The sequence below is a fragment of the Bufo bufo genome, chromosome 6, assembly GCF_905171765.1.
Source record: "Bufo bufo chromosome 6, aBufBuf1.1, whole genome shotgun sequence".
NCBI lineage: Eukaryota > Metazoa > Chordata > Amphibia > Anura > Bufonidae > Bufo > Bufo bufo.
This window is the reverse complement of record NC_053394.1, coordinates 412,951,601-412,977,730: the sequence shown is the minus strand read 5'-3', so window position 1 is coordinate 412,977,730 and position 26,130 is coordinate 412,951,601. Positions and strand designations below refer to the sequence as shown.

The window sequence follows — 26,130 nt, the reverse complement described above, 5'->3', positions numbered from 1 at the left end:
TTCCGCCCTGGGGTTAAAAATGTGAAGGCTGATGCCCTGTCACGTTGTTTTCCGGGAGGGGGGAACTTTGAAGGCCCGGGTCCCATTTTGGCTGAAGGAGTGGTCGTCTCTGCTCTTTATCCTGATTTGGAGGCAGAGGTTCAGGCAGCCCAGGCAGAGGCTCCTGATCTTTGTCCTCCTGGGAGGTTGTTTGTGCCTCTCGCTTTACGACACAAGGTTTTTAAGGAGCACCACGATACTGTCCTTGCTGGGCACCCAGGGAGTAGAGCCACAGTGGATCTCATTGCTTGGAGATTCTGGTGGCCGGCTCTTCGTAAGACAGTTGAGGGTTTTGTGGCAGCCTGCGAGACCTGCGCTCGTGCCAAGGTCCCTCATTCACGGCCATCGGGTTCTCTCCTCCCGTTACTCATTCCTTCCCGTCCTTGGACGCATCTCTCCATGGACTTCATTACGGACCTGCCTCGTTCCTCGGGGAAGACTGTGATTCTGGTAGTAGTGGACCATTTTAGCAAAATGGCGCATTTCATTCCCTTTCCTGGGTTACCCAATGCTAAGACGCTGGCGCAAGCATTTGTTGATCACATTGTCAAATTGCATGGCATTCCTTCAGACATCGTTTCTGATAGGGGCACGCAATTTGTTTCCAGATTCTGGAAGGCCTTCTGTTCTCGCTTGGGGGTTCGGTTGTCGTTCTCTTCTGCTTTTCACCCGCAGTCGAATGGTCAGATCGAACGCGTCAATCAGAATCTGGAGACATATCTGCACTGTTTTGTGGCAGAGAATCAGGAGGATTGGTGTTCTTTTTTGTCCCTTGCTGAGTTTGTTTTAAATAACCGTCGCCAGGAGTCCTCTGATAAGTCACCATTTTTTGGTGCATATGGGTTTCATCTGCAGTTTGGGACATTCTCTGGAGAGGGGTCTTCTGGTTTACCTGATGAGGAGAGATTTTCCTCGTCTTTGCCATTTATTTGGCAAAAGATTCAGGGTAATCTGAAGAGGATGAGTGAGAGATATAAGCGTGTGGCGGATAAGAGACGTGTGCCTGGTCCGGACCTAAATGTGGGTGATCTGGTGTGGTTGTCTACAAAGAATATCAAACTGAAGGTTCCCTCCTGGAAGTTGGGTCCTAAGTTTATTGGGCCTTACAAGATCTTGTCCGTCATCAATCCCGTTGCCTTCCGTCTTGATCTTCCTCAGACTTGGAAGATCCATAATGTTTTTCACAGGTCCCTATTAAAACCTTATGTCCAACCCACTGCACCCTCCTCTTTGCCTCCTCCTCCGATTGTTGTTGATGGTAATCTTGAATTTCAGGTCTCTAGCATTGTGGATTCTCACATTATCCGCGGTTCTCTCCAGTACCTCGTTCATTGGGAGGGTTATGGTCCTGAGGAGAGGATGTGGGTCCCAGTGGCGGACATTAAGGCCACTCGTCTCATCAGGGCTTTCCATAGGTCTCATCCTGAGAAGGTGGGCTCTGAGTGTCTGGAGTCCACCCGTAGAGGGAGGGGTACTTTCACTGTCAGTTCTGTGAGAAGGTCTGTTAGACGTTCTTCTCTACCTCTTGCATGAAGTTCTTTGTTTTGGTTTCACTTTGTCATCTCCTTTCCTTCTCCCAGCTGTCACCTATTTACACTAATTGTCTCCCTTTATATTCCCTCCCATACTGCCTCACTTTGCGGTTTATACTTCTTCCTGGATGAGTTGTTCACTGCTGGAGCCTGCTGCTGCTGATTCCTCAGATAAGTCTTTTTCCTTTATTTGTGTTTCCTTTCTGGCTTGATTCTAGGTGACCCTGACTCCATCCGTATTAAGTGCAGGGAGCCGGTGGTCGTGTCCCCTCACTATTATAGGGTTTTCAGGTGTCACACAGTCTAGGTACGAGGGCATGTAATAGTCTACCTCTGAGACCCTTGTATGTGCTTAGCAGTCAGGGTGAGCTCTTAGGGTTTTATAGGGGTCACCTTTATGCTCCTTAGTTTGGTATCAAGCCAGTCGGATGTTTATCCATAACTTCCAGCTATCTGCAACATCATCCGTGACAAATGCTCTCTGCCGTGCTAAACACACGTTCACACTATACACTGGCTGCAGGGCAGGTCAGCACCTCCAAGGCTGACAAAGCTTTTCCACATTTTGGCTATGCTAACCCTGCCTTCTCAGGTGCTGGTGGTGCCCCAGCTGCGTTGGCGACCTCTTCCTCCTCCTCTGCCTTCGCCTTGTGCTTCCACTGTGCCCCCGCTGTCAGGTGGGAATGCTATCATCAGCATGCGCTTGTAGTCGCGCATCTTCCGATCAGTAACAGATGTTTTCACTAAATTTAGTTCCCTGCCAGCAATGCAGAGCAGGGGTTCATTCATGGCAAAAGGGGGATCATGTCACCCAGCAATACAACAGAGGATTTTGAAAGATTTAGGCCCCTGTCACCAAGGCACAGCAGGGGTTCATTCACGGCAAAAGGGGGTTCATGTCACCCAGCAATAGAACAGAGGATTTTGAGAGATTTAGGCCCCTGTCAGCAATGCAGAGAAGGGGTTCATTCACGGCAAAAGGGGGTTCATGTCACCCAGCAATAGAACAGAGGATTTTGAGAGATTTAGGCCCCTGTCACCCAGGCACAGCAGGGGTTTGTATACGCCAAAAATGGTAAAATGTCACCGGACAATTGAAAATAAGAATTTTTTCAATTTAGGGCACTAAAATTAGCACTTTTTTATTTATTTAAAATGACTCTAAAATAGTCATTGAAAAGGCTAGAGGGATATAAAAGGCAGTAAAATGTGCTTAAGAGCATGGCAACTGCTCTGCAAACAAATGTGGATAGGGAAATAACTTAAAATGAAATAAAATAACTAAAAATTACTAATTATTAACCTGCAACTCAGAGAAGGAGGTGGATATGAAGTCGGAGGTTGAGGAGGCGGTGAATGTGGTGTTGTAGGTGGAGGCAGCAATGGAGGAGGAACAGGTAGCCAACAATGTTTTTTTTTTATTTTTTATTGGGGTAGGTAGCCCCAAAATATTGGGACAAATAAAAAAAAAATAAAACAAATAATCATTGCACTTGACTTGAGTACAAGAATGTATGTTTAATGGTGGTATAAATGTCTATTCTGCACAAGGTACAGACAAGTCTTGTGGGATCCAAGCCTGGTTCATTTTAATGAACTTGAGCTTGTCCACGTTGGCTGTGGACAGGCGGTTGCGTCTGTCTGTAATGCTGCCTCCTGCCGTGCTAAATACACGTTCAGAGAGTACACTGGCTGCAGGGCAGGCCAGCACCTCCAAGGCATACAGGGCAAGCTCTGGCAATGTGCACAATTTGGAGACCCAGAAGTTGAATGGGGCAGAACCATCAGTCAGTACGTGTAGTCGTGTGCACAGGTACTATTCCACCATGTTGTTCAAATGCTGCATCCTGCTAAGATGCTCCATATCAGCAGTTGGGGCTGGTTGTTGCGGCGAGGTGACAAAGCTTTTCCACATGTCGGCCATGCTAACCCTGCCTTCTGAGGTGCTGGCGCTGACACAGCTGCGTTGGCGACCTCTTCCTCCTCCCCTGCCTTCGCCTTGTGCTTCCACTTGTCCCCCGGCGTCAGTCGGGAATGCTCTCAGGAGCGCGTCTACCAGCGTGCGCCTGTAGTCGCGCATCTTCCGATCACGCTCCAGTGAGGTTATTAAGGACGGCACATTGTCTTTGTGACGGGAATCCAGCAGGGTGGCCACCCAGTAGTCAGCACACGTTAAAATGTGGGCAACTCTGCAGTCATTGTGCAGGCACTGCAGCATGTAGTCGCTCATGTGTGCCAGGCTGCCCAGAGGTAAGGACAAGCTGTCCTCTGTGGGAGGCGTATCGTCTAACATGCTTCATCTCCATCCTCCTTCTCATCCTCCTCCTTCTCGTCCTTCAGTAGTGGGCCCTGGCTGGCCAAATTTGTACCTGGCCTCTGCTGTTGCAAACATCCTCTTTCTGGGCCACTTCTAAAAGACTGGCCTGAAAGTGTTAGAGATGACCCCTCTTCCTCCTCCTCGTCCTTGGCCTCATCCTCTTCCATCATCGCCCTAAGTGTTTTCTCATGGAGACATAGAAGTGGTATTGTAACGCTGATAACGGCATCATCGCCACTGGCCATGTTGGTGGAGTACTCGAACCAGCGCAACAGGGCACACAGGCCTCGCATGGAGGCCCAGTCATTGGTGGTGAAGTGGTGCTGTTCCGCAGTGCGACTCACCCGTGCGTGCTGCAGCTGAAACTCCACTATGGCCTGCTGCTGCTCGCACAGTCTCTCCAGCATGTGCAAGGTGGAGTTCTACCTGGTGGGCACGTCGCATATGAGGCGGTAAGCGGGAAAGCCGAAGTTACGCTGTAGAACAGACAGCCGAGCGGCGGCAGGATGAGAACGCCGGAAGCGCGCACAGACGGCCCGCACTTTATGCAGCAGCTCAGACATGTCGGGGTAGTTGTGAATGAATTTCTGCACCACCAAATTCAGCACATGTGCCAGGCAAGGGATGTGCGTCAAACCGGCCAGTCCCAGAGCTGCGAGATTTTGCCCATTATCGCACACCACCAGGCCGGGCTTGAGGCCCACTGGCAGCTACCACTTGTCGGTCTGTTGCTCTATACCCCTCCACAACTCTTGCGCAGTGTGGGGCCTGTCCCCCAAACACATCAGTTTCAGAATGGCCTGCTGACATTTACCCCTGGTTGTGCTGAAGTTGGTGGTGAAGGTCTGTCACTGACCGGATGAGGAGGTGGTAAAAGAGGAGGAGGAAGCCGAGTAGGAAGAGGAGGCAACAGGAGGCAAAGAATGATGCCCTGCGATCATTGGAGGCGGAAGGATGTGTGCCAAACAGCTCTCCGCCTGGGGCCCAGCCGCCACTACATTTAAGAGTTTTGAAATCAGGAGAAAAAATCAAAATGTCATCTAGATACACCAGTACAAATTTCCCCATTAAATGATAAAAAATGCTGTTCACAAAATGTTGGAAGACGGCTGGAGCATTCATCAAACCAAAGGGCATAACCAAATTCTCGAAATGGCCCTCAGGGGTATTGAAGGCCGTCTTCCATTTGTCCCCTTCCCTGACCCTGACTAGGTTGTATGCCCCTCTTAAATCCAACAATCTGGTTAAACAGGTCCGGGATCAGAGGAAGCGGATAAGGGTCACAAATTGTGATACTGTTCAGCTCCCTGAAATCCAGACATGGTCTTAAAGAACCATCTTTTTTCTTAACAAAAAAAACCCAGCGGCAACAGGTGACTTCGAGGGTCGGATGTGTCCTTTTCTCAGGCTCTCAGAGATATAAGTACGGTTGAGAGAGATTATATAAACGTGATTTTGGCAGCTTGGCGCCTGGGATGAGATTAATAGGGCAATCGTACTCCCGGTGAGGGGGCAGCTCCTGGACACCATTTTCTGAAAACACATCCGACAATTCAGAGAGAAAAGATGGTACAGTCTTAATAGAAACCTCTGAAAGAGACGCCGTGAGGCAATTCTCTCTGCAAAAGTCACTCCAACCATTTATTTGCCTTGCTTGCCAATCAATGGTGGGGTTATGTTTAGTGAGCCAGGGTAGCCCCAACACTAGAGGAGTAGGTAATCCGCTTAGGACGAAACATGACATATCCTCAACATGAGCATTACCCACAGTCAAACGGATATTGTGAACTATGCCCTTTAACGATTTTTGAGAAAGTGGAGCGGAATCGATAGCAAAAACAGGTATATCCTTTCCCAAAGTGCATACCTGGAAACCATGTGTTATAGCAAATTGATTATCAATGAGATTGACAGCTGCTCCACTATCTACAAAAATCTCACAAACAATGTTCTTGCTATCTAGCGCCACCCTGGAAGGTAGGACAAAACGGTAACTACAAGCAAACGGCAAACCTTCAATTTCCACATCAACCTTGCCAATAGTAACAGATGGAAAGTTTTTAGAGGGTTTTTTTCTTTTTGTTTCTTTATTACCCTCAGAAAACTCCCTGAATCTCCTAGAGGGGCAAACATTTGCCAAATGATTTATACCTCCACAACAGAAACAAACCCTCCTCTGAGAGCTGAATCCTCTACTATCAGAGGCAAGCAACCCAGCTGCATGGCCTCCTCCTCAGAGGGGATTGAGAGAGACTGAGGCCCCTGTGCACTGAATGAGACCGCCCCACTGTCCTTGGACTGAATATGACAGGAAGGAGTGATCTCTCCTCTCTCTCTAAGACGCCTGTCAATACAAACAGCTAGAGACATGGCAGACTCCAACGAGGCAGGTCTCTCATGAAAGGCAAATGCATCTTTCAATCCCTCCGAAAGACCATGGCAAAATTGACTTCGGAGTGCAGCATTATTTCAACCAGTATCAGCTGCCCATCTCCGAAATTCTGAACAATATATCTCTGTGGACTGTTTACCCTGGCATAAAAGACGCAGTTTAGATTCAGCCAGAGCAATACGATCCGGGTCATCATATATCTGCCCCAGGGCTACAAAAAATTCATCCACCGATCGGAGGGGCTGTGCCCCCACTGGCAGCGAAAAGGCCCAAGACTGAGCGTTATCCCTGAGCAGCAAGATGATGATCCCCACCCTCTGCTCCTCATCACCAGAGGAATGGGGAAGTAGGCAAAAATGGAGTTTGCAAGCCTCTCTAAAACGAACAAAATTCTCACTACCCCCGGAGAACATATCCGGAAGCGAGATCTTAGGCTCGGAACAAACTCCATGAACGCAAGCAGAACCGGTCACCTGAAACTGAGACACAGTTTTACGGAGATCTTCTAGCTCCAGTGAAAGACCCTGCATGCGTCAATCAAGGCTGAAACCGGATCCATGCTTAAGACGGTTATGTCGGTTTATAATGTTTCGGATGGTGTTGCAGAAAACTGGAAGTTATAAATAAACATCCGACTGACTTGATCCCAAACTAAGGAACATATGGGTGAGCCCTATAAAACCCCTAGAGCTCTCCCTGACTGCTATGCCCATGCAAAGATCTTTAAGATAGATAATTGCACGCCCTCGTACCTAGACTGTGTGACACCTGAAAACCCTATAATAGTGAGGGGACACGACCACCGGCTCCCTGCACTTAATACGGACGGAGTCAGGGTCACCTAGAATTAAGCCAGCACGGAAACACAAATAAAGGAAAAGACTTATCTGAGGAACCAGCAGTTGCAACCTCTAGCAGTCAACACAATCCAGGAAGACGTATAAACCGCAAAGTGAGGCAGTATGGGAGGGAATATAAAGGGAAGCAATCAGTGTAAATAGATGACAGCTGGGAGAAGGAAAAGAGATGACAAAGTGAAACCAAAACAAAGAACATCATGCAAGAGGTACAGAAGAACGTCTGCCAGAGCTTCTCAGAGAGCTGGCGGTGAGAGTCACCCTCTAGTCAGCTAATAAATCCATACCCCCTGAGCAAACGGTACCTCAAAATTGTGACTTTGGGGTTTCATAAACTGTAAGCCATAATCATCCAAATTATAACAAATAAAGGCTTGAAATATCTCGCTTTGCATGTAATGAGTCTATCTAATATGTTAGTTTCACGTTTTAAGTTGCATTACTGAAATAAAGGAACTTTGCACGATATTCTAATTTTTCGAGTTTCACCTGTTTACTGTTGGCTAGAATTGCAACTCATCCCTATTCAAAGCCATAAGACAAGTCTGGAAAAGTGATAGACCCTTTATTTGAATTGTGGAAAACTCCTCTAACACTACAAATGGGTTGCTTTTTTTCCTATGTATTTCACATATTCTGTTACCTTGTTTGCCTTTATGAGGAAGCAGTCTATGAAATCTCGGGGGGCATCCGGATTTAGTGTCTTCTTGTGAGATTCTATTTGCTCCCTGATGAAAGATTTCATGTCTTCGCAGTCTTGAAAGATCTTCTGATGACTGCCAGGCAGATGCTTCATTATCCTTTCAAATGCTACATATGCCTGGGGAATGGAGATGTGTAAAGATTTATCATGACACATTGGGTTTATGGTTCTCTCATCAATAGCTCTCATGAAGACAACCCCTGTTCATATGTCATATTAGGACCTCCTAGAGGTGGATCCCCCAGCTCTAGAAACCCCTTTTGTGCTATAACATAGAGAGGCAGTGGTAAAGTGGCTCCTGCTCTGCTGGATATGGCTATCTCTCCCAATTCTCTTATGCACATGCATGTGTGGCTAAAAGGTGCTGTCTCGCTTCAGCAAATAGCATTTATTATGTAGAGAATTTTAATACAAGCCACTTACTAATGTATTGTTATTATCTATACTGCTTTCTTTGCTGGCTAGATTCATTTTCCCATCACATTATACACTGCTCGTTTCCATGGTTATGGCCACCCTGCAATCCATCAGCAGTGGCCGTGCTTGCACACTACAGGAAAAAGTAGCAGCCCATGTGCGCTTCCACAGTCCCAATCACCAGACAGGCCGGCACTTTTTCCTATAGTGTGCGAACACGACCCCCACCGATTGATTGCAGGGTGGTCGTGAGATTCGTGACCAGGGAAATGAGCAGTGTATAATGTGATGGAAAAATCAATCAAGCCAGCAAAAGAAGCAATATGGACAATCACAATACATTAGTAAGTGCCTTGTAATAACTTCCTCTACATCACAAATGCTACTTGCATGACACAACCCCTTTAACCAAGCATGCACTTGTTGTAAATGGAAAAAGAGAGAAAAGACCTTTTTACATTGGCTGAAGATCTGAACAGTTATCAGGGTAAGCTGTCCTATAAATAATTGTTCCTGATAATTGCTCTTGTTAATTTACCACTGATCACCTAATAAACGAACATGGGCTCATTCATCTGGTGATCACATCCTTTATGCAGCAAATAAAATCATCAATTCTGAGCATCATATCATCAGGAATGTGCTGGCAGCAAACAATTATTCTCTATAGGGATGAGCAATCACAGTAGTGATCACTTATCCCCATACAGAGGAGATGATTGCTGCATGTACAGTACAGACCAAAAGTTTGGACACACCTTCTCATTCAAAGAGTTTTTTTTTTTTCATGACTATGAAAATTGTAGATTCACACTGAAGGCATCAAAACTATGAATTAACACATGTGGAATTATATACATAACAAACAAGTGTGAAACAACTGAAAATATGTCATATTGTAGGTTCTTCAAAGTAGCCACTTTTGCTTTGATTACTGCTTTGCACACTCTTGGCATTCTCTTGATGAGCTTCAAGAGGTAGTCCCCTGAAATGGTTTTCACTTCACAGGTGTGCCCTGTCAGGTTTAATAAGTGGGATTTCTTGCCTTATAAAAGGGGTTGGGACCATCAGTGGCGTTGAGGAGAAGTCAGGTGGATACATAGCTGATAGTCCTACTGAATAGACTGTTAGAATTTGTATTATGGCAAGAAAATAGCAGCTAAGTAAAGAAAAACGAGTGGCCATCATTACTTTAAGAAATTAAGGTCAGTCAGCCGAAAAATTGGGAAAACTTTGAAAGTAAGGGCTATTTGACCATGAAGGAGAGTGATGGGGTGCTGTGCCAGATGACCTGGCCTCCACAGTCACCGGACCTGAACCCAATCGAGATGGTTTGGGGTGAGCTGGACCCAGGGCCGGCTCCAGGTTCATGTGGGCCCTTGGGCGATAAATCCCAGTGGGCCCCCATGAGGCATTTTTTTACATTGAGATGTCCCCCTGTGGCTCCTACACGGTATAATGACCCCCAGTGGCCCCTATACAGTATAATGACTACTAGTGGCCCTTCACACAGTATAATGAACCCCCAATTCCCCCCCACTGTATAATGACCACCTGTGGCCCTGCATTCAGAATAATAACATCCAGTCGCCCCCATTTAGAATAATGACCCCCAGTAGCCCCCACACTGGGGGAATACTGTATGGAGGGGGCTCTGGGGGTATTTATACTGAATGGAGGGTCATTGGTGATCATTACTAAATGGGGGACACTGGGGGTCATTATACTATGTAAAGGGCCCTCACAGTATAATGACCCCACAGTGGCCCTCCATTCAGAATAATGACCCCCAGTCGCCCCCACACTGGGGGTTATACTGTATAGAGGGGGCACGAGGGGTTATTATATTTAATGGGGGCTCTGGTGGTCATTATGCTAAATGGAGGGTCAATGGGGATCATTATACTAAATGGGGGGCACTGGGAGTCATTATACTGTGTAAGGGACCCTCACAGTGTGATGAATGACCCCCCAGTGGCCCCCTCACATACCTATCATTGCAGGGGAGCTGGTGGTCCTGTCATTCACTAACCGCAGCTCCCAGCTCCCCACATGAACCTGGAGCCGGCCCTGAATGACCACCAGTAGCCCCCACACGGGGGGAATACTGTATGGAGGGGGCTCTGGGGGTCATTATACTGAATGGAGGGTCATTGGTGATCATTATACTAAATGGGGGACACTGGGGGTCATTATACTATGTAAAGGGCCCTCACAGTATAATGACCCCACAGTGACCCTCCATTCAGAATAATGACCCCCAGTCGCCCCCACACTGGGGGTTATACTGTATAGAGGGGGCACGAGGGGTTATTATATTTAATGGGGGCTCTGGTGTTCATTATGCTAAATGGAGGGTCAATGGGGATCATTATACTAAATGGGGGGCACTGGGAGTCATTATACTGTGTAAGGGACCCTCACAGTGTGATGAATGACCCCCCAGTGGCTCCCTCACATACCTATCATTGCAGGGGAGCTGGTGGTCCTGTCATTCACTAACCACAGCTCCCAGCTCCCCACATGAACCTGGAGCCGGCCCTGAATGACCCCCAGTAGCCCCCACACGGGGGGAATACTGTATGGAGGGGGCTCTGGGGGTCATTATACTGAATGGAGGGTCATTGGTGATCATTATACTAAATGGGGGACACTGGGGGTCATTATACTATGTAAAGGGCCCTCACAGTATAATGACCCCACAGTGACCCTCCATTCAGAATAATGACCCCCAGTCGCCCCCACACTGGGGGTTATACTGTATGGAGGGGGCACGAGGGGTTATTATATTTAATGGGGGATCTGGTGGTCATTATGCTAAATGGAGGGTCAATGGGGATCATTATACTAAATGGGGGGCACTGGGAGTCATTATACTGTGTAAGGGACCCTCACAGTGTGATGAATGACCCCCCAGTGGCCCCCTCACATACCTATCATTGCAGGGGAGCTGGTGGTCCTGTCATTCACTGCGGCCCGCTGCAGCAGTGAGCCAGGCCTGGAGGAGAGAAGGAGATGTGCAGTGATGGAGCTAGAACTGACTGGGCCCCACAGCAAAATTTAGTACGCCCCCCTCCCCCCCAACGTGTGTTCACATTACGTTTTTCCTATCGGTTTGATGTATACACATGTGCAGCACTCCATGTTTTTGTATCCTGCAGAGTCAAGTAAAAAATGCATACGTTAACGTATATGTTTTTTTACCATGGAACTGTATGGTGAACGGGCGCCACTGTACGGCATCAGTCTGAGGCATCTGTCAATGCATACATTTTCAGTATGCATTAAATGGATGGCAAAAATGTGATGTGAACCCAGCCCTAGTGTCAGAATAAGCCCCAGTACACAGCGGAGCAGTGTGGCGGAGAGGGAAGGCCGCCATGTACTGACAGAGCGCTGCCTGGTCCCGGTGGTCAGGGATGAGGACTGTGCTTCCCAAGGATCATTTTCTACTGGAAAATACAGGGCACAGTATAATACACTAGAATCTATATAATATAAAGATATTAGCCCCACCCCCCGAATAATCATACGATTAGGGGGTCATTTATTATATAGAAATACGTCTATATTAGGCGTATTTCTGACACAGATGTCGCGCAAAGGTCCTTAACACCGCAATCTGCATATTTTCCCGCTCATGCCAGGTCTAAAAAAAGTGGTGTGGGCAGAAAGGGATACAGTTATGGCCATCCAGTTATTGGATACCACCGCCATATAGTGATAACACCGCCATATAGTGATAACACCGCCATATAGTGATAACACCGCCATACAAGGATAAAACCACCATACAGTGACCGGATAAAAGGGTATAAGAGGGCATAGTACAGGGAATGACTATGGGCACTGCACAGAGTGTGGTAAGAGGGCACAATGCAGGGTATAAAGGGGCACAGTACGGGGTGGGGGGGCACAGTCACATGACCCTGTGATGTTAGAAGGTCCTTATGGTGAATGCGGTTCAGATGCCACCATAATGAGAGGAAGAGGAGTGAGACAGGGGCCCGGGGCCCTGGATGGACAGGAGGGGTGGACACAGCAAGTAGGTTGAAGGGGCTCTGAGGGGGATTCATACAAGTAGTGGCAGGAGGTCTGTGCAGGGCAGCAATAGGAGATAGGAGGGTGGGACAGGAGCTCTGGATACATGAGGGAGGAAAGGAGACAGCAGGGGCTCCATAAGGGTGATATAGGACAGGATATGGGGGGGGGGGGCAGGTGTCATGGAGACAATCAGCTTAATAAAACAGTAACACAACTAAATAGAATGAAGCAGCAGTGTCCCCCCCTTTCCTTCTGTCCCACAGAGAAGAGACAGTCACAGTGCAGACTCACAGACTGTCTCCACACTTCTCTGCTCCAGCTCCAGCCGTGCGGTCTCTCTCCAGTCTCCTCAGGCAGCGTGTGTCCTGTGTAGAGGGGGCGTGTCCTGTGTAGAGGGGGCGTGTCCTGAGTCTCTGCAGCTCAGGGGGCCCACCAAAGGGGTACTGCGTATGTGAAATGACAGCAGTGAGAGCTCCCATCTGTATTGATGGAAGTGCTCATAGCAGCTCAGTGGGCCCCCCCAGGAGCATTGGGCCCCGGCACTTGCCCGGGGATGCCGGGTTATGACGCCGGCCCTGGCTGGACCGCAGAGTGAAGGCAAAAGGGCCAACAAGTGCTAAGCATCTCTGGGAACTCCTTCAAGACTGTTGTAAGACCATTTCAGGGGACTACTTCTTGAAGCTCATCAAGAGAATGTCAAGAGTGTGCAAAGCAGTAATCAAAGCAAAAGGTGGCTACTTTGAAGAACCTAGAATATGACATATTTTCAGTTGTTTCACACTTGTTTGTTATGTATATAATTCCACATGTGTTAATTCATAGTTTTGATGCCTTCATAGTCATGAAAATAAAGAAAACTCTTTGAATGAGAAGGTGTGTCCAAACTTTTGGTCTGTACTGTACATGCAGCTCTCACATCTGCTGATGATCAAACAATTATCAGAACTTTTGGTTTGCTTGCGATAATTCCCTGTTGCATCGTCCTATGTAAAATGACCATTAGGAAAGTGTCAGTCTACCCTAAGAATTAAAATAAAATTAATAAAATTCTTTTCTGGTGCCAAGTGGTGATTATTGTCACATATTTGTGGCAGGCTTGGTGACATCATCCCATCTCACCTGCCAGAGATTAACCGCCAGCAGCAGAGGAACGTTCAAGCAATGAGCCAACTACTCCCTGCTTCACTACATTATATTCAACTGTTGAGAGCAGGGCATGTTGGGGTCCGAACAACTGGCTACCATGGTCTGGATTTGGACCATGTGCAGGGTCCCACTCCGGACACGTGGGAACTGCAAAATAACTTTAAACTGTATTACTGTGTTGCATGTCATTTTGCATTACAACACCTGTTGTATCCCTGTTCATAGGCTGGTCAAGTGTGCTTTATACATCCCACCACTAGATGGGGATAGCACTACTCTAAGATATCCAGCCCATCTCAGGTCTTATCTGTGGTCAGTCTTCGGTTATTTTTGAGAGAGTGCAGATCATGCACATCTGCTCAGGAGAAAAGTAAAAAAAAAAGTAAAAAAAAAAAAGAAAGATTGAAAACCAAAGGATAATAGCCACTACCCAGGCATCCGAGACCTTTGGGAATCCAGGTGAAGGATTCTTTAGCCACAGGCAACCTCACCAAATTACTCTGGTTTAAAAGGGACCTTGAAGCAAAGTCACCTACCAGTAAGAACTACTGAACCACAGCCTGAGTCAGAACCTAGCAAAACCTATTAACAGTGGATCAACAGAATTCCTCCAAAGAATAAAAGACTGTATTCTGTCTGGATGTATATGCCGCAAACTAAAACCAGCTACAATAAAAGTTGTGAGTTGTATCCTACCACTGTCTACTTCATTCTTCAATATCAATACAACTGGTTGTACCACCATAAACGGTACTGGCGTCACGACAAATACCACCAGGGACCCAGCCACCACAAGCACCCTAAACAACACTGTCATCAAGGGCACCTCAACCTCCATCTAGGCTGGTGCTTCCCTACCACAGAGTGTGCCCCGGAGGATTTCGTGCTGTCTTCCTCATCACTGTGCTGCTGGCCCAGAGAGCTTTCTGCTAACCGTGAGTAAATCGATGAACTGTATTACTGGCCCCTCATCGGCCCACTGTGCACCTCACGTGTCGCCCCTGCGGTTCTGGCACGCCACACATGGTCCACTAGTTAAGTACTCCTGCTCTAGTCCTCTAACAGAGAGTCCCACTGTTAGAGTAAAGAATCTCTGATTATGATGATAAAACCTTCTTTCAAGACGTAGAGGATTCTAACATTTGTACAGCTTTCTTTATGCCTGTATTTACTGCTTTTACGGTATAGAAGCCTCATCACCTTGGGAGAATTAACCTTTCTCTTTATTTGGCGAGTGTCCTCCTCTTTGATTTCAATAAATGAAGGTCTGAATTGTTGTTAATGACAACTCTTCCATTTTGACACAGACAGGCTCCCTTTGCGAATGTCCTGTCTTTTCTGTCTAAATGTTATTATGTTCCCTAATATATTTCTTCTCCTTGAGTGTCCTGATGCATTGCCATGGCACTCCTAGTCATTTCCTGGCTTAGGTCTTCCCAAATATTTGACTCCCTTAGACTACATATAGCACAAGGTTCTGAATAATTTGCCTAGGAGCTGGGTTTCATGGACACATAACTACTTTCTTCTATAAACAGCACCACTGCTTCCATGGGCTGCGTCTGGTACTGTTGCTCAGCCCTATTGAAATGATTAGTGATGAGCTACAATAGTATATGCACCCAATGGACTGCAGTGGGAAAGGTCCCTGTAATGCCTCATGCAGACGTCCGTGTCAGTTTTGGATCAGTGGTAACACGGACCGTGTTCAATCCGTGTTTTCTCCTGTGACAGATCTGTGTTGGGTCCGTGGGTCCTTTTTTTCCTGTCCGTGTTGCATCCGTGTTTCACTAACACTCAACAGCTGAAAAATAATTTTCAAAGAATCTCTTGTTAATGATCTGTGAAACACGGATGCAACACGGATGGCATCCGTGGTTTTCACGGACCCATAGACTATAATGGGCGTGATGGATCCGTGAACAAGGACAAAATAGAGCATGCATCCGTGGTAAAAAAAAATGGACCCACGGACCATGCTGGAACACTGATGTGTGAATACACACAATAAAATGAATAGGGACGGGTGCTGTCCGTGGAGAACACGTACAGCACACGTCCGTGAAACACTGACGTCTGCATGAGGCTTAACAGTTCACACCTTCATTCATGTAAACCACACAAGGAGTGCATTTGTACTTTGATTATGTTCATCAGTGGGGATACATCTCACTCTTCTTTTCAATCATTCTGTCTAGGAATATCGGTGGCTAGAACTATAATGTTCATATATCTGTATGCTATTATGTGGATATGCTGTATGGGGACTTTTATATTGATGACCCACAGTGGTACTTGAAGGTTGGTGAACTCTTGAGAATTTTCTCTATTTTTGGCTAAATTTGACCTAAAACTACATCAGATTTTCACACATGTCCTAAATGTAGATATTGATAACCAAATCAAACAAAAGAGTCAAAAATATTACACTTGGTCATTTATATGTTGAAGAAAATTATCCAAAATCAGATGTCTGTGAGTGGTAAAAAAAAGGGGAACCTTTGCTTTCAGCAGTAACTGCAACTAAACATTCCTCAGGATAGGTCATCAATATTAGATCAGCAGGGATCTCACACCTGCACCCCCCCCCCCCCAATCAGCTGGTTGATGGTGAGCTGTTAAACAATGAAGGGAAGGCTGAAGCAGAAGAACATTTCTGGAATGGCCAAGTTAAAGTCCTGACCTTAATCAGAGCAGTTCATGGAGGAAACCACCAACATAGCAGGGCTGAAGTTGTTTTGAATGGAGGAAATTCTAAAATTCCTCCAAGCCGATGTACTGGACTAATTAAAGGGGGTTTCCAGGATTTTAATATCGATGACCTATTCTCAGAATAGCCAAGAAAAAGGAAGGGTTGAACAGCACACCTGTAGCGAGTGGTGGGTGCAAATCTCCTGAGAAAGTCGTAAGCTTTCCCGTAGTACATGGATAATCCAAACGATAAATTAGAGATGGTGGAGACAGCATGTCCTGTTCTTGGTGCTTTTATTCCAGATGCAATGTTTTGGCTAAAGAACCTTTCTCAAGCATAAGGCTCTTTAGCCAAAACTTTGCATCTGGAATAAAAGCATTAAAAACAGGACTTGCTGTCTCCACCATCTCTTTTTTTATCGGTTGGACTATCCTCAAAATAGGTAATCAATAACATAACATTTCTATTGGATTAAGGTCAGAACTTTGACTTGGCCATTCCAGAACTTTAACTTTGTACTTCTTTAGTAGAGTTTCAACCCATAGACAGATGTCCTAATATTTTCCTTTAGAATTTGCTGGTAATTAGAATTTAGAATTCATTGTTCCATCAATGATTTCAAGCCATCCTGGCCCAGATGCAGCAAATCAGGCCTAAGCCATGATACTACCACCACCATCTTTCACATATGGGATGAGTTTTTTATGCTGGAATGCAGTGTTCCCTTCTCTAAACATAACGCTTCTCACTTAAATCAGAAGGTGTCCACAAAACGTTATTCCAGTTGCCTTCTGGATTGTCCAGGAGATCTTTAGTAAACTGCAGAAGGGCAAATATGTTCTTTTTAGAGACAAGTGGCTTTTTTTTGCTATCCGGCCATGCCCACCAATTTTTTTCAGTGTCCTCCTGATAGTGGACTCATGAACATTAATATTAGCTCATGTGAGAAAGGATGAGACATTGGTTTATATTTTGGCCAAAGCATAGTAAGCCACTCACCGCGGTGAGTGGCTTACTATGCTTTGGCCAAAATATAAACCAATGTCTCATCCAGCATGGAGGGCAGAGTGCTGGATGTAGTGTGCGATCACATTTGCATTTTCCGTTTGTATATGTATTTCGCCATAGCGATCTGCACCTACAGGCAGGTTGTGCTGACCCAACCCCTTATTTTTTTCATGTGAGAAAGGAACTTAGTTCCTTAGAGGCTACTGTTATGGACTACTGAAACAGTATGAATACTTGCTTGTTCTATATACACTGCTCAGCCACCGCTTAGTAGAAAAATCCTGCTTCCTGGATGTATCACCAGGCGCACACAGCTTTCCCACTATCTTGAAGATGGGAGGGGGGAGGAGCGCATTCCAAAGCCCAAGGTACATGTCATGAGGGGGCTGTGCTGTTAGATGATTTCTTAAGTCAGCCTGATGAAAAAGAAGTGTAAGATTAACCCATTGAATGCTTGATATTGCTTCCCAGTAACCAATAAAAATGCACCACATTTAGTCACCCCCCACCGGGGAAGGGGGGTATATATTCTGTGTGAACACTTACAATAAAGTAGAGATTTGCTTTGACTCCAATTGGGTGCATCAGAGTTTGATTTCTCCATGCACGTTAAGACAATTTTCTACTAATTTGGAGCAGTACATCAATCTACCTAGTATCTTGACCAGATTCAAAACAATTGGCGCCCAACGTGGGGATTGAAGGACATGACCCCCTGATCAGTACCCCCGATGAGCAGACGAGGAGGACTTCACTAACGGACACCGGAACTGCAGCCTGTGATAAGAGGTAGGAGTTATCTTACCTCCATATGTCCTTTGGTGTAGGACATCTGTGTCTGTCTGAAGGAAGGGGTGCCGTGTCAGCTTGGGGCGTCCTCGAGGGCATAAAAGTAAGAACCCCATGTGTTTTAAAGGCTTGATGTACTGTGTTTAAAAACTGTGAAGACTCTGTTGACAAGTATTACTGAGTGAGAGACACAGAGTTCTCCTATTTGCCTGTATCGGAGTGCAGCCCGGTTGTCTGACTCGACCACAGAAGGGGGGAGAGCGGTCCGCAGCAGCCCAGAAGTGTGCTTGTCTGGGACTCAAAGCTTCATCAGGTCCAGTGATTACTCTATACAGAGGTCTCTAAATGGCTCCAAAGGATTACTGCTCATCTGAGCAGTACGTGGCAGACAGGAGAGGAAAACGATTTGTGAAAAGTCTGAGCAAGCTAGAGAAAAGATATGGTAAATGTAAAGGTGGTACTTTGTGTTGTACAACATGGCAAACTTTACTGACAGAAAAGAAAGGTAGATTAGAAGATGAGAAGTTAGTGGATACAGTCCGAGTGTGGCTGGACTGTAGCAAGGAATTTGAACAGAAGGGAGGAGAGCAAACTCTTGATGAAGCTAATGGCAGATACTTTTGTAAACCTGGGAATCTTGGGCTGGGGAAGCCACCGCCCTATAATGGCGCAGAGAAGAAAAGAAGTAGGTGGGTCTGTAATGTATGTTGTCAACAAAATCCCACCTTCTGAGAGATGTGTTTTGCCTGTTGTGCACCACGCCCACATAGTCACACCCCTGTAAGCCCCAAGCATATCCTCCTAGTCCCTGCTACGGCGCCATCTTATTCCCAGCCGACTGTAGTCTCACCAGTGGCTTTGTTATATCGCATGATAAATCCAGATGGCACGTTTATGGCCCTTAGCAATCCACCTCCTGCCTCGATCATGATAGGGGGACAGTCAGAAGCACCTGAACAAGAGAATCCAGACAGTGTTGTTGGTTCTGTAGACTCAGACACAGAGACCCCTAAGCGACCACCCCCAATAGACTATAGTGGCTCCAGCACCCAACCCTTGAACCTGCCAAGACCACGTCTGCTCCAGGAACAGATTAATGAATTACAAAGGAATATGCAAGCTTTAGAAAGGGGCAATTTCAAAGTTGTAAAGCCCTAGCTCTTACCCAACCACAAAGACCTCCAAAATATGTGTCCTTTGCCACGCAGCAGTTATTCACCATAGTGAACCTGCTGCCAGATCCTGAAACCCATCCCATGCCCTTTTTCAGGAAACTGTCACCAGTACAGCAAACGTATGGATGTACATGGTCAGACCTACAGAGTATTGTGGAAAACAAGACAGGGGAGTATTCTTCACTGATAATGGACCATATCCCCATCCCTATCCTAAGAGGTCTGACCTTCAACCCTTGGGATCATGAGTCTGGGGAATACTTCATAGAGAGGTTACACAAATGGGAAAAAGCGAAGTTAGCTGCTCAATCTGCCACGTTGCAGGACATGGCTCAGGAGAAAACCGAAACTGTTGAGAGATTTGCACAGAGAGTCAAGCAGTATTACAAGGACATGGGTTTCAGCCAGAATGGTCCTGTACACCTCAGACTCCTGGCCCGCCCATTTGCGAATGGTCTGCGACCAGAGATAAACAAAGCCCTTTTGACCTGTCGTCCTGAGTGGAAATCCTTGACCCTGGAAGTCTTGGAGCAAATTGCATAGGGCTTGGAAAGCAACACTAAGAAAACTGGAGCAGCTGTGATAGCCATAATGTCAGAAGATGGCGGAGAACGTCCGCCACCTCATGTCTGTTATGGGTGTGGCAAGCCCGGACATATCAAACGGAACTGCCGTAGCAGATATCTGTGGCCAACCAATCAACAGTGACAGGGAGACACTCTGCCTCCCTCATTGCAATAGGACCCTGGCAAAGCAGTGCAGGGAAGGAACACTCCATGTATGGCAGTCTCCGCCCCTCCTGTCGGTCCCGCCCCATGAGTCACCCTCGAGGCGGCAGGGAAGGAACTCTCATTCCTTGTAGACACTGGTGCAGCTCGCAGTGTTTTATGTGAGACTGCCATACCTCCTTCCTGGCTCACTGACATTCAATTACCCTGTTCTGGACTAGAAGGGGTTGTGCAGCATAACCCCATTACCAAGCCACTCTCAGTCACTTCATATGGATTCTCCCAGACCAAAACCCCTCGGCTCCACCTTCCAGCAGGAGTCATGTCGCAATTTGTTGTCAGCCAAACATGCCCCTTCAATCTAATAGGCTCTGATCTTCTTCAGAAAATCCAAGCTAACATACAGTTCGGAGAGGATGGGGCAGTCACCCTTGGTACAGCCCTATACCCGGAAGAAAATTGCCTCCTCATGGCATTAACAACTCTGCAGGTCACTGATATATATGAGCAAGGGGATTCGCTGCAAACCATTTTGCACCTCATCCCCGATACCCTCTGGGCCAAAGGACCCCAGGATATCGGAAGCCTCAATGTCCCACCAGTCACTGTGACCCTGAAGGACCCCGAAGTCCTGCAATACAAAGCGTAATATCCCCTTTGTGTCTCATAACAAGATGCTATTACACTCCAAGTGCAGGCCCTCCCACAGAATGAGGCAATAAAAATCACTACCAGTCCCTGTAACTCGCCCCTTTACTCCAGGTCATGAGGAAGCAGGCTGTCTCTTTTCCCCTGTCACCATCTTAGGGATTTTAGGGTATCTTCAGCCTTAGGCACGGGGGCACGTTGTTGGGATTTGAACCCATGACCAGCCACATCCCAGGCGGTAGCCCTACTTACTAGGCTACTGTCCTCTCTGGACATTCCTTCCTGAAGCCTATTATTTAACCTCAGTCTTGCCAAGCCTTGGTCATCACCCTTGATTCCCCCCACCTGGTACTTCCCTATATAAGTCCAGCCCCTTGCACTCCAGCTTGCTGATTATTGAGCTCCTGAGCCTTGATCAAGCTTCTCCTCATCTGCTGCTCTTGCTACTACTGGAAATCCACTGCTGACCAGGAATTGACTACCAACTACTCTTCTGCTTTGTCCCTACCTACTGAACTGCTACCACCGTTGCCATCCGGATTGTCTGACCATGCTTACTGCCGCCTGCCCTGACCCACCGCCTGCCTACCGACTACACCTCTGTCAGACTTCCTGCACCTACTACCTGCCTGCGGTCCTTGCCACTGGGCTCCACTCCTACCTACCCTGTCCTCTGACTCAGGTGAGCCTGTAGGACTGTTACACACGTTTATTCCCACCTTCAGGGTCTGAATGTGGGCACAGTAGTCTAGGGAGAGCTGGTAAGGATTTGTAAGGAGGTGACCTTTTATCCCCAGCTTCTGGCCTAGACACTTGTTTGTGGTTTTCTGTGGTATCTTGTATCCTGTCCAGCGTGACACCAATGCATTCTTTTCTATTCCCTTACATGGGGACTGTCAATTCCTTTTTGCTTTCACTTATGCTGGCAAAAAGTACACCTGGACTGTTATGCCTCAAGTGGCCCAAAACAGCCCTTCCTGCTTTAGCAAGGCTATGTCCTCTGTTCTGCAGCCCTGGCAGTCCAACCACCTGGAAGTTGAACTCCTGCAATATGTGGATGACCTACTTCTCTGTGCTGTTTCTCCGCAAATCTGCCAATCCATGTCTGTTTCACTTCTCCGGTTCTTGGCTTTTGCTGGCTGTCAAGTCTCACAAGCCAAATTGCTGCTTTGTCTCCCCAAGTTGTCTTCCTAGGTCATTGTATCTTTCAAGGTAGCAAGCACCTCACTGATGCCAGGAAAAAGGCCATCTCTGACATCCAACTCCCGGATACCCCTCATCAGTTTTAAACTTTCTGGGACTCATCTCCTACTGCAGACCCTGGATCCCTGATGCTTCAGTCCTAATGCAGCCCATATATGAGTGTATACCCCGCAATGCTACTACTCCTTTCCAGATGACAATGGAGGCAGGAGAAGCCTTTCAGTCATTGAAGGCCGCCATTGCATCTGTTCCTGCTCTTGGCATCCCCAACTACAACCTTCCTTTTTAGACTGTACATCATGGAATGCCAGGGCCACGCGACTGGAGTCCTTACTCAAACTCATGGTGGCCGCAATAGACCCCATGGTTACTATTCTAAGCGCCTTGACCCCATAGCCAGAGGCGCCCCTTCCTGTGTCAGAACTGTCCATGCTGCCAGCTCTCTTCTGGACATCATATCTGATGTTGTGCTTGGTCACCCTCTCACTATTCTGGCTCCCCATGATATTTCTTCCATCCTCCAGCAGACTCAATCTAAACACCTCATTGCACAGCGCCACCTCTCGCTCCAGTGTAGTCTGCTCCTGCCAAATAATGTCACCATTCAGAGATGCCACATCCTCAACCCTGCTGCACTCCTTCCAAGGGGGGGAATATACTCAAGATTCTGAATATTTTATGTACATGCTGAAGAGGATCTTCAGGAAGATGAACTATGGGCCTCAACCAACTCTCTTTACAAGGAACAAGATCATGATTGCATCACAATAATGGAAGCTGAAGTGGGGACACCACCATCAGTCCAAGACACTTCTCTGACAAACCCGCATTGGACTCTCTTTGGGAACGGCTCAAGGTATGCCGATAACAAAGGGAAGTTCCATACAGGCATGGCCGTCACTAGTGTGCATGAGGTGCTGTGCATGACAATTGCGCCCAGACCAGTCAGCACAGGTGGCTGAACTCATTGCCCTCACTGAAGCCTGCCTCATGGCAAAAGACTCTACCGCCAATATCTACACAGATTCTAGATATGTCTTTGGAGTGGTTCATGACTTTGGAGTAATATGGAAAGCCCGGGATTACATCACAGCCGCAGGAACCCCAATCAAGAATGCTTCAGCAGTAGCGGCTCTAATGGCAGCAGTACTCCTGCCCACCCAAGTGGCAGTGATCAAGGTAAAAGCCCATACTCGAGCTGACACGTCTAAAGCCAGAGGAAACGCCCTAGCTGACCAAGCAGCCAAACAAGCAGCAGTGGAAGAGGAAAGAGTCCAGTCAGACCAGAATATGGTAGCACAAGAAGACCTGAAACAAAAAGAAGTCGCATGGGACCTACTGAAAAAAAAATGCAGAAACAGGCCACTCCCATGGAAAAGGAAACCTGGTTGAAAGAGTCAGCCCTCGAAGAAGAATCTGGACTCTGGACACAAGGAAAGAGAGTGTGCCTACCCAAAGCTCTCTATCCCTTAATAGCATCAGTGGCCCATGGGCCCACCCACCAATCCAAAACCATCATGAAAGAACTAATTTACAAAATATGGATGGCCCCAGGAATCACCCCAGTCCTGGTAAGACATACCCAGTCTTGTCTCATTTGTGTTGAGTGCAACCCAGGCAGGACTGAACCCACGCCCACCAAGTGCCTTTCCAGAGCCCTGTACCCATTCCAAAGGATCCAAATCTACCACATCCAGATGCCAATGTGCCAAGGGTTTCAATATGTGCTAGTAGTGATAGGCTTGTTCTCTGGGTGGCCAGAAGCCTACCCCGTCTAAAACCAGACAGCAACCACCACTGCTAAGAAACTAATGCAGGAAACTGTTTGTAGGTTCGGGGAACCTGAGGTCATTGAGAGTGATCAGGGCCCAGCATTCACTGCTAGTCTAACCCAAGAGGTCTGGAAGATGGTATGGTCACACCTAGCATTTCCTACCCCTTACCGAACCCAGAGCAACGGCAAAGTTGAAAGACTGAACAGGGTGTTGAAATAAAAAATTCTGAAGATGACCAGGGAGACAGGGCTCAATTGGGTTTGGTGCTTGCCTATAACACTCTTTTCAGTTCGGCACACACCAAGGCCCTACACAAACTGACCCCATACGAGATCCTATTTGGGACAGGGCCAAGAATGGGACAGTATTTTCCGCAGCAGCTACAAATGCATTATGAATCTTTTGCAAAATATGTGATAGCATTGAGAAAACAATTGTCTAACATACATGCACAAGTTCTCTCTTCCATTTCAGATCCAGACTCCCTAGCAGGAAGCCAAATTCTGAAACCTGGAGAGTGGGTAGTTGTCAAGAAATACGTCAGAAGCACACTCGAACAACGATACGAGGGACCCTACCAAGTGCTGTTGACTACCCCAACTTCTGTGAAACTCGAAAGGAGACCCACCTTGATCCACGCCTCACATTGTAAAAGAGTAAAGGCCGTCCTAATGACCCCGGAATAATAATCCATGAGGATCCACCTACTTATCATGACTTTGACCATAGGCATGTCCGCAGTGTTCACGCCACTGGGTGACGAATGGGACAATTCACTGATACGGCACCATCAAATTCTAGTCCAGAGTTTAAAGGAGACTGAAACTCTGAAAGATTGTTGGATCTGTACCCACAGTCCCGTGAGCTCAGCCTGTATGCCTTATTTTGCAATACCCCTGGACCTTTCTGAACTGATTGACCTGTCTAACTCTACTATCTTTCTCACTAACATATACCAAGTTAAATTAAGTAAAGATAAGGACAGGGAAGTGCCCTTGCCTGTCGCAGGGTGGCCAGATGCCCCATGGCTCATGATAAACAGATCAGGACCCTCGATAGATCATAGCTCTACCCCCTGGCAAGAGGGATACTGGGCTAATGTCACATGTTTTCCTAGCTGGACACACTGTTATTATCTCCAAGTACAAACCAAAGGCATGACATTTAGTCCACGCATACACTCAGGTTGCAATGACTCAAAAACAGACAGCCACGTGCAGTGTATTGGTGTAGATGCCGAGAACGGAAAAGACCTACCCTGTAACCGCCATACTGTACAGGATCTCCTGACAGGCATATTAGCTAACAACACCGAAGGTCAGTTAAAAGGATATGAGCTGGCCAAAGGGATAAAATTAGCCAAATTAATTACCCAATTATTCAATAGCACAGCAGTGGCAGTCCCAGAGGACATATACTTAGATTGTGGACACAAAGCTTACAGATGGTTATCCGAGAATGTCATAGGACTGTGCACAATTGCCAGGCTTACTCCTGACACCTTTATAGTACCACACTCTAAACTTGACATAAATGCTATTCCTAAAAACACCTTGTACCATAGGGCCAAAGATAACACACCCAGACCAAACGGCAAGCCACATGTTGTAGAAATGAGCATTCCCAATAAAGTTCTCAGTACCCTTTTCATATATCCCATGGTAGTGCAGATGTGAGATCATTTGGTGGTAACAACTGATTATCTAGATGATCAAATATGGGAAGTGATGAGACTTATGAATACCTCGAACATCGTGCAGAACCAGTTGATCGTTGTCACCAACCAACACAAATTAGTTGTAGACTATGTTACAGTTAAATATGGAGGTATGTGCCAGGTTGTGGGACCCGCTTGTTGCCATTACCTAGGGTAATTTGCAAGTTATGGTGGGTCTAAAGAAAATGGTGGACCTAAGGGATAAATGGCTGGCTGCACATAAAGCTGATAAAGATACATGGTGGTCTGATACCTTCTCCTTTCTTAACCCCGCCAACTGGTTTAAAGGTATCGGGGGTTGGCTCATGGGAATTGTCCAAGGAATATTACAGGTAACCCTAATACTATTGGTGATATATATGGTAATTAAGCTTGTTCTTACTTGTGTGACGCGCCTTTCAAAAAGAATGAAGAAAACTGATGAGCAACCTATCATGCTTCTCTACGATGAGGAAGAACAAAAGGAAACGTCATTCAATACGGTTCCCCCTCCCAGCTATGATGCTGTGCAGAGATAGGGTAAGATGAATCCCGGGGTACTACCATAAGCCCTGAAACCGGGACCTTAACTATTAGAGATAAGTTGTCGCCACTGCAGGTGAAGAGGATACGAAGGGTATGCCCAGTGGATTCGTTAGACTTTAGGGATAGCCAACAATCAAGTTTCCAAGGGGGGACTGTTATGGACTACTGAAACAGTATAGATACAGATGGAAGCCATTGAGATGAAAAGACAATTTATTGAGAAGGAATATCCTGAAAACTTAGTGGAGGAGTCACTCAACCAAATTAGGAAATTAGATAGAAGAGAGTTCTTTAATAAGGAGGACAATAAAGATAAAAATGAGATTGATAATGAGGAAGATAAAACACTAAATAAAGAAGCCATGAGAGTTGTTCTTCCATTTAATGAGAATTATAGGAAGATTCAGAAAATTATTAAAACCC

General features: G+C 46.7%; 1 protein-coding gene across 1 annotated transcript in view; it reads right to left on the bottom strand.

The window, feature by feature from the left end:
* The window catches only part of LOC121003064 (cytochrome P450 2A13-like), a 62,680-nt gene that overhangs the window by 16,669 nt on the left and 19,881 nt on the right, over positions 1-26,130 (bottom strand). The window contains exon 5 of the mRNA XM_040434620.1: positions 7,781-7,957. Coding sequence (XP_040290554.1) covers positions 7,781-7,957 — 177 coding nt within the window. The remainder of the gene's footprint in view (positions 1-7,780; positions 7,958-26,130) is intronic.